This window comes from Pararge aegeria, chromosome 26 (assembly GCF_905163445.1).
Source record: "Pararge aegeria chromosome 26, ilParAegt1.1, whole genome shotgun sequence".
Taxonomy (NCBI): domain Eukaryota; kingdom Metazoa; phylum Arthropoda; class Insecta; order Lepidoptera; family Nymphalidae; genus Pararge; species Pararge aegeria.
In genome coordinates, this window is record NC_053205.1 from 1,791,035 (window position 1) to 1,803,114 (window position 12,080).

At 36.6% G+C, this 12,080-nt stretch overlaps 1 protein-coding gene across 6 annotated transcripts in view; it reads left to right on the forward strand.

Annotated features, from left to right (window-relative positions):
• The window catches only part of LOC120634989 (spectrin beta chain), a 143,044-nt gene that overhangs the window by 34,399 nt on the left and 96,565 nt on the right, over nucleotides 1-12,080 (forward strand). For 4 of the 6 annotated variants that reach the window (XM_039905892.1, XM_039905897.1, XM_039905893.1 and 1 more), the window contains exons 2-3: nucleotides 4,129-4,278; nucleotides 4,829-5,001. In XM_039905892.1, coding sequence (XP_039761826.1) covers nucleotides 4,212-4,278; nucleotides 4,829-5,001 — 240 coding nt within the window. In that variant the 5' untranslated portion in view covers nucleotides 4,129-4,211. Of the gene's footprint in view, nucleotides 1-4,116; nucleotides 4,279-4,828; nucleotides 5,002-12,080 lie in introns of all 6 variants that reach the window. The other 2 variants (XM_039905895.1, XM_039905896.1) reach the window with 2 other exon arrangements.

Below are 12,080 nucleotides of genomic sequence, written 5' to 3' on the forward strand. Positions count from 1 at the left end.
TAAATGATTGTGAGGAATATTCTTAGTGTAAGAAAGTTCTTATATTCGGCGTGTGATCTGATGGTTCAGTGTGCTTGGAAAATGTAGGTAAGTTTAGAGCTAATTCTTAACTAACGACTTAACTAAGATTATTCGTAAAGGAAGGAATGCACCTACAAGGAGCGGCACGTAAAAAGAGCTCTGACTGACTTACAGAAACAGGCGAATAGCAGTGATCAATTTTTTGTTTCATTATTTATTTATAATAATACCTACCTATGTTTGTTTATTGTTTACACTAAAAAAACATTATTTAATGTAATTGCCGCAATGGCAGACAATTTTAAAAACTCGCTAGTCGGTCGTCTCAGAGCTTACTATACCTACTGGAAATAGGAGATGATGAGAAGATCTACACGGGTATCACAAACAATGTTAGGTTAGGTACCTACTCACAAATAAAATTATACAGTAACATCAAAATAGCATGTTCAGTACCTATTTTTTTATGCATACCCTGACCGAAAACCCTATGCACGCCACTGCCTATCACAGGCACTTGTGAAGCTTTCATACATATGTTTACATAATTGTAAGGGGATGGTGATAAATTCGTTCGCCAACTTAAACCTAAAGCTACGAAGGTTCTAAACGAGCCTCGGTCTAAGAAGAGTCCACAACAAACTTAGCCGGCATTTTTTATCGCCATCTCACATTGTCATTCAAAATTATTCGAATAGCAACCTGGTAAGAGCAATAATTCACACCCAAGCTTTTTTGTCGATTACGCAGTCCTTTTTACTATAATAGGACTTTTCTATGTTACGTTTAAAACACACTATGAACTTTTTAAGAAACATCTCCAAGATGTCAATGGGTAGTTTATTGTAGAGTTGTGTGCAATTTCCTTTAAATAAATTATGAATTTAATTTATTATCACACTCTCACAGTAAATGACTATTAACCTATAAATAAATAAATTCATGTTCATCACACATACATTTTCCAGTTGTGAGAATCGAATCGAATAGCAGGAGAATCTGTATAATGTAATTGATATTCAAATTCAAATTCCAAATTCATCTATTTCAAGTAGGCCTAATTAATAAGCACTTTTGAAACGTCAAGTCAGTCCGTTTGTAGTGACTCTACCACCGGTTCGGAAGGCAGATTCCACTGAGAAGAGCCGGCATGAAACTCAGAAGATTGCTCTTTTCCAACATCATTACAAAATATGCTCAAAAAAGTATCTTGCGCGAGTTCGAATCCCAGCACTCAACTCTAAACTTTTCTAAGTTATGTGCGTTTTAAACCATTAAAATATAACTTGTTCCAACGGTGAAGGAAAACATCGTGAGATAACCTGAGTTCTCCATAATATTTTATGTACTTTTTGTGGTGTGCATCAAAAGAATATTCCTCCATTCATTCATGCATTCTATCTTTTCAATTAAACTTTCATTCATTCATTCATTCAATGTTCTAAAATGTGTGTTAAGTCCACCAATCCGCACTGGGCTAGCGTGGTGGACTACGGCTTTAACCCCTTCTCATTGTGGGAGGACACCGTGAACTGTAGTGGGTTGGTATGATGATGAAGCAACCGGCGGTCTGGGCTCCAGAGTGAGGAACCTCCTCACAATACGCGCCGTTTCAAGGTCTACTGCCTTCTGTATCCGACCCTTGATCTAACAACCAAGTGAAAGCTTCTTAAGACTTAACAATACCTATTCCGTGCACTCGATCTCGTGTCATTTAGTTTCGCGCGTTCAGTCGTAGCGGTACTCTGCCATTAACACCTTTTAGCGTCGCCGTCTCCGGCCATTCACTGAAATTGCAAATTGACCCACAAACATTTCTAGCGCGCTTATGTACATGGTGCTCCGAGAAGTTCACTGCGCATTTGTGAAGTTATACTTCTTTTGGAGCGTTAGGGAAATTTTTTGAGAGTAAATTTACGATGCGCGCGCACACACCGTCACAAAAAACCGACACCCTGAAGTTAGCTATAAGGTTTGACAGTGTACACTTTCAATTGTCGAAGTCGGCGGACTCATTACGGTGATTTAATTGATTCAATTGTACAAAAATCACAAATTTTAATGTCGAGTGAAACTTGACGAGCTGATAATGAGTCTATTAGTATTCCAATTTTAATTATGTTTATTATGTCCATTCCTTCAATTATAGATATTATTTTTTTGTGATATTTAAATAAACTTTATTTAATTAGATAATGCGTTATAATAAAACTTTCAATGTATTAAATGCCTTTTTTCTATTGTTAGTGTCGTTTTTTCTGCAAACGTATAAGGCGAAATTTAAAATTTTTGATAAGTTTTTTATCTTGTTACTCCAAAGCGGTAGAACTTCTAACGCGTGTACATAAGAACACAGGTTTTTTTTAAAATTACATTTTTTGAATGAATTAATCGCTAAATAATTTGTGGTTAATGTAATATCAGTCGTCAGTCAGTCACATAAACTCATTACCGGCCCACACAGTTCACGGGTCTCCTCCCACAATAAGAAGGGGTTAAGGCCGTAGTCCACCACGCTGGCCCAGTGCGGATTAGTGGGCAAATAATGTACCTATGAGTACATTATTTGACGGCCGATTGGCGCAGTTTGCAGCGACCCTGCTTTCTGAGTCAAAGGCCGTGGGTTCGATTCCCACTACTGGAAAATGTTTGTGTGATGAGCATGAATGTTTTTCAGTGTCTGGGTGTTTATATGTATATTCTAAGTATTTATGTATATTATTTGTAAAAAATATTCATCAGTCATCTTAGTACCCATAACACAAGCTACGCTTAAATTGGGGCTAGATGGCGATGTGTGTATTGTCGTAGTATATTTATTTATTATGCAGAACCTTCCACTTGCATGTTTCCTCAGTGTTTTCCTACACCGTTGAAGCAAGTTATATTGGAATTACTTAAAACGCACATAACTTAGAAAAGTTGGTGCGAGCTGGGATTCGAACTCGCCCAAGATACATATTTGAGCATATTTTGTTACTAATATGTTATCTTAGAATCTTATATCTTTAAACGAGCAATTCTTGTATATATTATAATTTGAATCTCGGAATCGCCCCAACGATTTTCATGAAATTTAGTATACAGGGGGTTTCGCGGGCGATAAATCGATCTAGCTAGGATATGTTTTTAGAGAATGTAATTTTATTCGTTTTTTATCGATAAATATATTTGTATATATAAATGGAATATCGGAATCGGCTCCAACGATTTTCATGAAATTTAGTATACAGGGGGTTTCGGAGGCGATAAATCGATCTAGCTAAGATTAATTTATATTGTAATCTCCGAATCATTTATATTGTACATATGACTATTTTTTTAAGTCGACTCATTCGCGGACGAAGTCGCGCGGGTCCGCTAGTAATAATTAAACTAAAAAAAACAACGTTAAAAATATTTATAACAAACTGAATATTGTATTTCTTGAATACAACTTGTTGGACGTGATATTTTAAGCTAGATTACACCGTCAGATATTTTTTCCAGAGATATTAAATTGAACAAAAAAAAAGCAGAAACAATACTTTTAACCCGGCTGTTCTAGTTTTGAACAACTAGCTTTTTAAGCACATCCTGTATATAAAATATCTAGTCTATAGATTAACTAAACGAAACCAGAAAGAATACCTAAAATATCCAAGTTTCTAGATAATTTAAATTGTAATGTTCACTAGACAGCATTTGTAATTTTTATAATGTTTAATCTTTTATTATTAACTAGCTTTTGCCCGCTATTTCTTCTGCGTTTGATTTTGTTTTTTGATATGGCATTAAATTTAGTTGTAATTCTAAAAAAAATAAAGTATTCAGTATAGCTAAGCCTTAAATGAGGGGTTTGCTGCTGTCCGCTGAGGAGTTCTGTCCTCTATCTCTAACCATAGTTTGGGCAGCAAAATTAAACACATTTTATAAGCTCTATAGTACAAAAATAATTATTTAAATAGGTTTTAATTTGTCAATGTATGTCAATGTAATTGTGTGATTATAATAATAAAAAAAATGTTCCAATGAAGTACTAGCGTGTCTTTTCAATAAATAATTTAATTAATTTATTAAACCAGAAAAACAATAATAACAATAATAATAACATAGTGGATGTTCCAGTTTTTAACATAGTGACCGGAAAGTTAACCAAAGATAGTAGTGTTATAATAAGTTAGTGTAACAAAGTCAGTTCTAATGAAGCGATGCAGAAGCAGCTAAGCAACGTCAGCATACAGTCTTACCAGGACTACCAGCCCAGCAGGCGATATGGTGGGTATTAGGAACTAAGTTTAAAATCGCACTTCAGAAGTGGGATTAACCACGTGCATTTCTTGTTTGAGTAATAATTGATGGACCTAACAGATGGTACAGCTCATGGTAAGTCGCCTATAAAAAGAGCAGTTCTTGAGTATTAGGAACTAAGTTTAAAATCGCACTTCAGAAGTGGGATTAACCACGTGTTTTTTGTCTTTGTAATAATTGATGGTACAGCTGGTCTTTACCACTTCTCATTGAGGGAACCGTGCCCTGTAGTGGGCCGGTAATGGGATGATGATGGTACGAAAGTAAAATAGTTTGTATAATCAGGCTTTTTTTATTATTACCAGTCAACTGCGCTTGTACACGCTCGGCGCTCGCTCACCGAAGGCCACTGTTTATTAAGGCCGGTTACTCAATCAAAAAGCCTAACTATGTCCAGCTTTATCTGGACGCCTGGCAACGCAAGACACCTCGGGAGTCGGGACTATTGTCAAAGACAATACTACTCGCACTTAGTTCAAAAATTGTACTTTTTTAACGCAATATTTCACCCCCACAGGGCAGCAGTATGAGCCGGGCGGCTACGCGGCGGCAGTGCAACAACGTACCAATATGACGCAGCGCGAAGACGCGCTCAAGTTCGAGCAGGGCCGCATCCGCGCGCTGCAGGAGGAGCGTCTGCACATCCAGAAGAAAACCTTCACAAAATGGATCAACTCCTTCCTGCAGAAGGTAACTTATAACACACATTTTTTACGTTTCTTTACCAAATCGATCAACCTGTATAGATATCTACAGCGATAGCATGCCTAGTGTCAAGTTTAAGTTAAGAAATAGTTAATTGTTTAAGTATTTTACATTTTCAGTTATTTTAAATTTTTTAGCTGTTTATAGCAGCCGTATGTACCCAGCGGATTTGCATGTTCGCATCGAGAAGGCAAAATTGAATACACATGCCAAATAGTTTATGTTAATAGTTTGTGAAGTTGATTGTCAGTTTTGCGAGAGAAAAAAAACCTTCTTCGTTCAGTTGATGAAAAAAAACTTCTAAGGACAATCACTAATACTCCCTCTTTTGCACGCAACGATGAAATTCAATCACTATCTTGAACTGCTAACGGTATTCGAGGTGATCGGCAGATTTTGCAAAAAACACATAATCGTCTAGCCAAACACCCCAAACGTCTTGCTAGCTCATTATTAGTAGCTCCACGAGGTAAGCGCCTAAACAGAGCTAACGTGCTCGACAATTGACGGCTTTATCGTCTGGAAGTCGCTCAGCACATATGATTGAAGTCTCAAGACTGATTGCAGATAAAAAAAAAAGAACTTGATTCGCGGACCCGCACATTGTTTGTTTCTTTAACAAATCGATCAACTCCTTCCTACAGAAGGGAATTCGCAGCCAACTCATAAAACTGATTTTTTGAGTCTTTTCACCAAATCGATCAACTACTTCGTGCGGAAGATAAGACGCGGCAAACTCGTAAAACACGAAAGTAACACGCGGCAGTCTAAGGGTAACAAACCCTTCACAATCTTTTCACCTAGTGTATCAAATTCTTCCCCTAAAAGGTACCACGAAGCAAACTCATAAAACACATTATTTTATTTAGTCCTTCACCAAATCGATCAACTCCTTGGTAATGAAGGTAACATTCGGCAAACTCAAAATGTGTGGTACATTTTTTAAATTTCTTCTCCAAACGTATCAACTCTTTCCTTCAAACTGACTTAATAATACTACCTTATCCGACCCTTATTAATCTTATAATTCAAATGTAACGTTTGAATAATAGTTATAAAGTTTAATTAAGTTTAATGTCAGGGAATATAATATCATCCAATGACGAACATGGCAAAGTTATAACATTTATTTATGAAGAACCGCCGAATTTATTATGATCGACCAAATAGATCAACTAACCTTAATTTTTGAAGGACCTTAACCAAGTAGATCAACTTCTTCTTGCATTAGCATAAACCCATAATAAAGCTTGAAACCACAAAGCATTCGGTTGATAGGTTGACATGATAATGTACCCAATACGCAAAATGTAGTGAACTAACCATGACGGTTTTACAAATTTTTTTCGCCTCATTTCGGCGGCTATTTTTATTATTATAGCCTTGTTAGTTCACGGAATCAAGATATTTTGCATACTATTGTCGAGATAATTTAATGGAGATTAATTCCATACTTTAAAAAAATTGATTTACTGCAATAGAATTGGAAAAAAACACCAAAATAGGTAAAAAAAAATTCCTGTCCGTCATGTTTGAAACCCGAAAACACTCTAACTTGTGAAAAAATCCATTATTTGAGTTAAATTTTTTTTTATAAAATTGAGATTATTTCTAAATAATAATTAAACTACATCTAGTTATACCGTGAGAAGTAATAGGCTTCTATTCCACAAAATACTGAAGCCTTTACAAAAAAACCAACTCGATGAGTGAAGTATTTCGCTCGTTATCGTGACCACAAGATACGGGATCCGCACATACAAACACACGGACGTTCAAGACAAACTTTTTTAAAAAAAATTTTAATTAGTTTAAATAATAAAAAGAGACTTAAAAATATCATGAGTGTTAAAAATATTGCTTTTTCTCAACATTTGTCTATTTATATTGACTTATAAAAGCAATAACGAATAAAAAAGTGACATTTTAAGTTGGAGAATCACTCGGTGTGCGTAAACTGACTAATACCCACCTCAACGCTTCGCTTATGAGGCGTGCAAAAAAAACAAAAAAACCCCGTGAATCGAACCCTCGTGCTCCTAAATCAAACATGCTAACCAGTAAACCAACGAGACAGTCAACACACACCTAAAAGGAAAATGAGTAAATAAGTCAACATTCATTGCAAAGTTATATATCTGTTGTGTGTGTAGGTATTTTACATGATACTGTAACGTCCTGTATTTAGCACGCTGTGTCATATCGGTTCGAACTCTGGGTATTATTACAACATATTTCTGCAATTTCAATACCTACATCGTTCGTATTCAATAAACACTCGCGAAAGTTCGTTAAATTCCTAAAATATCTGGAGGTACTCTTGCTAAAGGTTTTCTAAACTCCCGAACCCCTAGGGTTTCGACACACACACAAACACACACGCACACACACACCCACACACACATACACACACACACACACACACACACACGCACAAGCACGAGAACGCACCCAGAATTTTGTAAGACTGATCTTTTATTTACCATTTAGCTTAATTTTCAAAATATATCATGGATTTTTGTGTGTCCCTTTGAAGACGGTTATCTCTTAAACTACCAGTTGGAACTACCCCTATCGGGTGAGATTAAAACCTAACAACAGGGTGGAGAAAAAAAAAAGATAAAGTAACGCTGGCGATTTTGAACGTACAAAAATTATCTATCAGAAGCTAAACGTGGACAAAGTCTCGGGAAATCGTTAGTAATATAACAAATTGTCTGAAATGACGCCACACATGATGTCACCCAGATGTTTTCATATTGATCACGTCCATGGTAAAGTGTGCGGTATTTTATTGTGTTATTGTTAATCGGCTTACTCTACCTTGTGTGAAGGCGAGGTCACAGCACAGGCGATGCTTCATAACACCCTTTAGTACAAAACTCTAGGAAACCGTCAAGATAGTGTCATGACCGGATGCGATTTTAGTCTTCTTGCAATATATCATGTAGGTGCATGTACATTTTCTACACAATATATTATTGATTTAATCCTAAAATCTAGATAATATAAAATAACTAATATACTACGACAATACACACATCGCCATCTAGCCCCAAAGTAAGCGTAACCTTTGTTATGGGTACTATGATAGCTGTTACACACCCAGACACTGAAAACAATCTCCGATCTCCTGAAGCGATCTCCTCCATACAACCTTTGGTTTTAGAAACATATTACATAAAACGGGATATAAAGTGCAATATTCAAATTAGCTTATTATATTCATTACTTATACAATACATACTACTACATCAAATCATATATATATACATATGTATACATATTTCCATTCTAAGTCAAAGTCAAAAATATCTTTATTTAAGTAGGCCCACTATTTCATAGGTGGCACTTTTGATGCGTACATAAGAAGTACACGGTAGTGAGATGATGGCGATGACCACGTTCGTAAACTTAAAACTGAGGGTTCCAAAGGAGGGAGGGAGGGAGCCGGGTGTTTTTATTTTATTTTATCACCATCCCACATTGTCATTTAAAATTATTATAAGAGCAACCTGGTTAGAGCAATAATAACCACCCAAGCTTTTTCATCGATTACATAGTCCTTTATACTATAATAGGACTTCTCTATAAGCTTTCGTTTACTATTAATAATAATAGTTTACATTTAAAAATACACATAAAATTACATAGATGAATATGATTCCTCGTAAATTTTGTTCCGCGTGAACACATACATACATGAGTCGATAGATTTATATGTAATCGGCTTTGAATGATTATAAAGAATGCATGACTCGTTAACGTTGTAGCGCGACCTCTCTGACGCGACCTTCGCGACATGACATCATTACTCATCCAAATAATAAATGATGTTTCTTCTACAATAGGCGCTAAACGATCCTGGGAAGCCTGGACAATCTACTATATACTATAATGATGATATTGGATAGAAGCAGGCGTTACTTTGCGGAAAACCATAATTTTCTATCTATATATATAAAAGAGAAAGTGTGTGGGTATGTTCCGTATAGGCTCCGAAACGGCCGGACCGATTTCAATGAAACTTTCAGGGAATCTCCGGATTGACCTGGCGAATAATCCTGTAAAGTTTAGTGACGATCGGAGCACTCCTGTTTTTGAACTGTCAATTTGTCAAATTTATTTACTATGATGATATTCTATTGTTGGGTGTTCATGGGTGTAGATAATGATTTTCACTCGCTCGAGAAAAGAATAGAAGAGAATGCATACGGAGAGAAATAAATGATTTAATTTTTTGATGTAAGTTAATTGTTTAAATAAAATAAAGCAAAATCTAGCCCGGCGAAGCGGGCTGGGTACGCTAGTATATTATGAAAATTAAGCTTAATTTGCTATACTCCGCGAACAGTAGGAGAACTGTTTGGTGTGGAGTTTACGTATTGAAGTAATTATAAATTACACCATACAGATTCTCCTGCTGTTCGCGGAGTATAGCAAATTAAGCTTAATTTTCATAATTTAAATTTAATAATTCAAATTCAAAAATTCTTTGTTCATGTAGACCTATCACATGCGTCCTGGAGGTATACATCTGGTACCCTGGGCGTCTAACAAAGCCAACAAGAGGGATATGCAGTGGTCGTTTTTAGCTTAGGTATTACCCAGTGGCGTGCATAGAGGGTATGCCCAGGGTATGCAGATGATATAAAGTGAAGAAAATCTCCAGTACGAGTTATAAATAGTTAGGGGAAAAAAATTTTTGAAACTCTTACAATGTCTATCCTTAAGTCTTTTATAACTCGTACTGGAGATTTTCTTCATTTTATATCATGTGCTTACCCTGTGCATACCCTCTACGCCACTGGTATTACCCCGTTTAGAGGGGGGAGTCCCACATAACCTCCGTCCTGCCCAAGGGTCGGAGGTAGCAATAAAGCTTTTCCAACACGCAAAAAAAAGGCCTATCACAGGCACTTATGAAGCTTACACACGTATATATTTATTCCCCTTACAATTATGTAAACATATATGTATGAACGCTTCATACGTGCTTGTGATAGGCCTACATGAATGACGAAATTTTAAAATTGAATTTGAATTTTTTTTTTTTTGAAATTTTTGAATTTAAGGAAGAGTCTCCGAGCTGGTGCTTTAATAGTTTCACAGACTCGTAACTCGTTCTAAATAATCAATACGTTATCAATAAAGGCACCGCCTGAACAAACACGGTCATTCATCGTCCGCAATGAGTTATGATAATTGTATAAATAGCGTTTAACGCCACTCTGATCCCGCGGCGTATCGGTAGACGACCCCTACTTGCCCCCGTTTGCCCCCTACTCGTCATCGTAATAAAATTGCAATTATTCATATAAATTTAATGGTCCGTCTGTGTTTTTTTTTGAAGTAAAACTTCTTTGGGCGCGACTAGGGTGTAACTCAGGTCTTTTTTCTTACGGAAGTAACGCTGACGTCAGACGTCAGTTTCCGCTGTTTAAAAATAATAATTTGGATTGGTTGTAAGTATATACTCCACAATATAACAGCTAAAAGCCACACAAGCTGGCTGTAGATGTAAATGGGCGAATAGCTTGCGCGCCGGTACTTCCAATGAGTATAAAATGAAGTTGTCTCACTATAAACCTAATACATATAACAACGAGAGTTACAAGGGACCTCCCACTTCTAAGACCACATGCAAAACTAAGGGCACTGATGACACCATTGCATACAGGTGTGACCGTATACGCTCCACATAGACTTGCAAATTAAATTGCAAATAATATGTTGGCGCGAGAACACTGCCAAAAATATATATTCATGTTATAATGGGCAGGCCATTGAATGTTAATGATTCAATAATAACTCCATCAATGATCCATAATGATGTTGACAGAATCTCTATGACCTCTGTAGCGCAGTGGTGAGTGTTGTGTTCTAAGTGATTGGTCCCGGGTTCGATCCCCGGCGCGGGAAATTTGGAAATTTATACTTTCTGAAATTTCTCTGGTCAGATATACCCTACCGACAAAGACGTGTCGCTAAGCGATCTTGCGTTCCGGTGCGATCGCGATTTATTTTTGACATAATGGACTATCCCGTTTTGTTAATTTTAATTTGTTTTTAATTAAAATGTAATCATAATCATCATATCATATCAACCCTTTAACGACCCACTACAGGGCACGGGTCTTTTTACGATGCGCGCCCACATCGACACCTAAATTCTACATCGTAAAGTTAGTTCTAGGTGGCATGGAAATGGATAACTAAGTTCAAGTTGCATATTCTAGTATTTTTATATTTAGAACATGTGTTTCGTAACAGTATGAATAGTATGAATAAATAAATATTATTTTGGTGTTTTTATTAATTCAATTTCATATACAACGGTGATAGTATTTACTAATAATTTATTTGGGTTATACTTCTTTAGCGGCGTTAGGAAAAAATTAGGGAAGTGAAATAATACGATGTAGCGAAATGCGCGCGCACATGGTTACACGGTTTTAACAGGATAAAGGTAGTTGCGAAACCGAGTGAGAGTGGAATACATTGTCCGCCAGCTCACTTTTTACACCGACACCCTGAAGTTAGCTATAGTCGTTTAGTTTTACAAAAAAATTGGTTGTCTGTAAAGTCGGCTTACAGACGATAGTTAAACGTGACAACGTCGTGAGAAAATACTGATGGAATGGTTGCATTTTTCAAAAGAATATTTTAATTTTATTTGTTTGATAGATATTATCGTTGCTATAAACAATTGACACCACATTCACTTTTCACTGCACTTCATCCTTGCCGAAAACATGTAAATGTATTATTGTATAGAAGCTGTCCACGCGGACGCATCGCTCACTCAAGTAGGAGAGAGTCAGATGTCGAACGCGGAGGCCGACTGTGCCTCTTTGTCGCTCGTTCCGCGCTCTCGCTTGCACTTCAAGCCTTAAATGGAACGCCTCCGAGTGAAGTAACGCCGCATACGTCATGTTTTTTCGTGCGTGCAGCCGGCTCCATCGAATTATAAGACGTTGTCACGTCAAAAAGGTTTCGCAGTGTACCTACACTTTCAATTGTCAAAGTCTGCGGGCTCATTCCGGTTATTTCATTGATTCTAT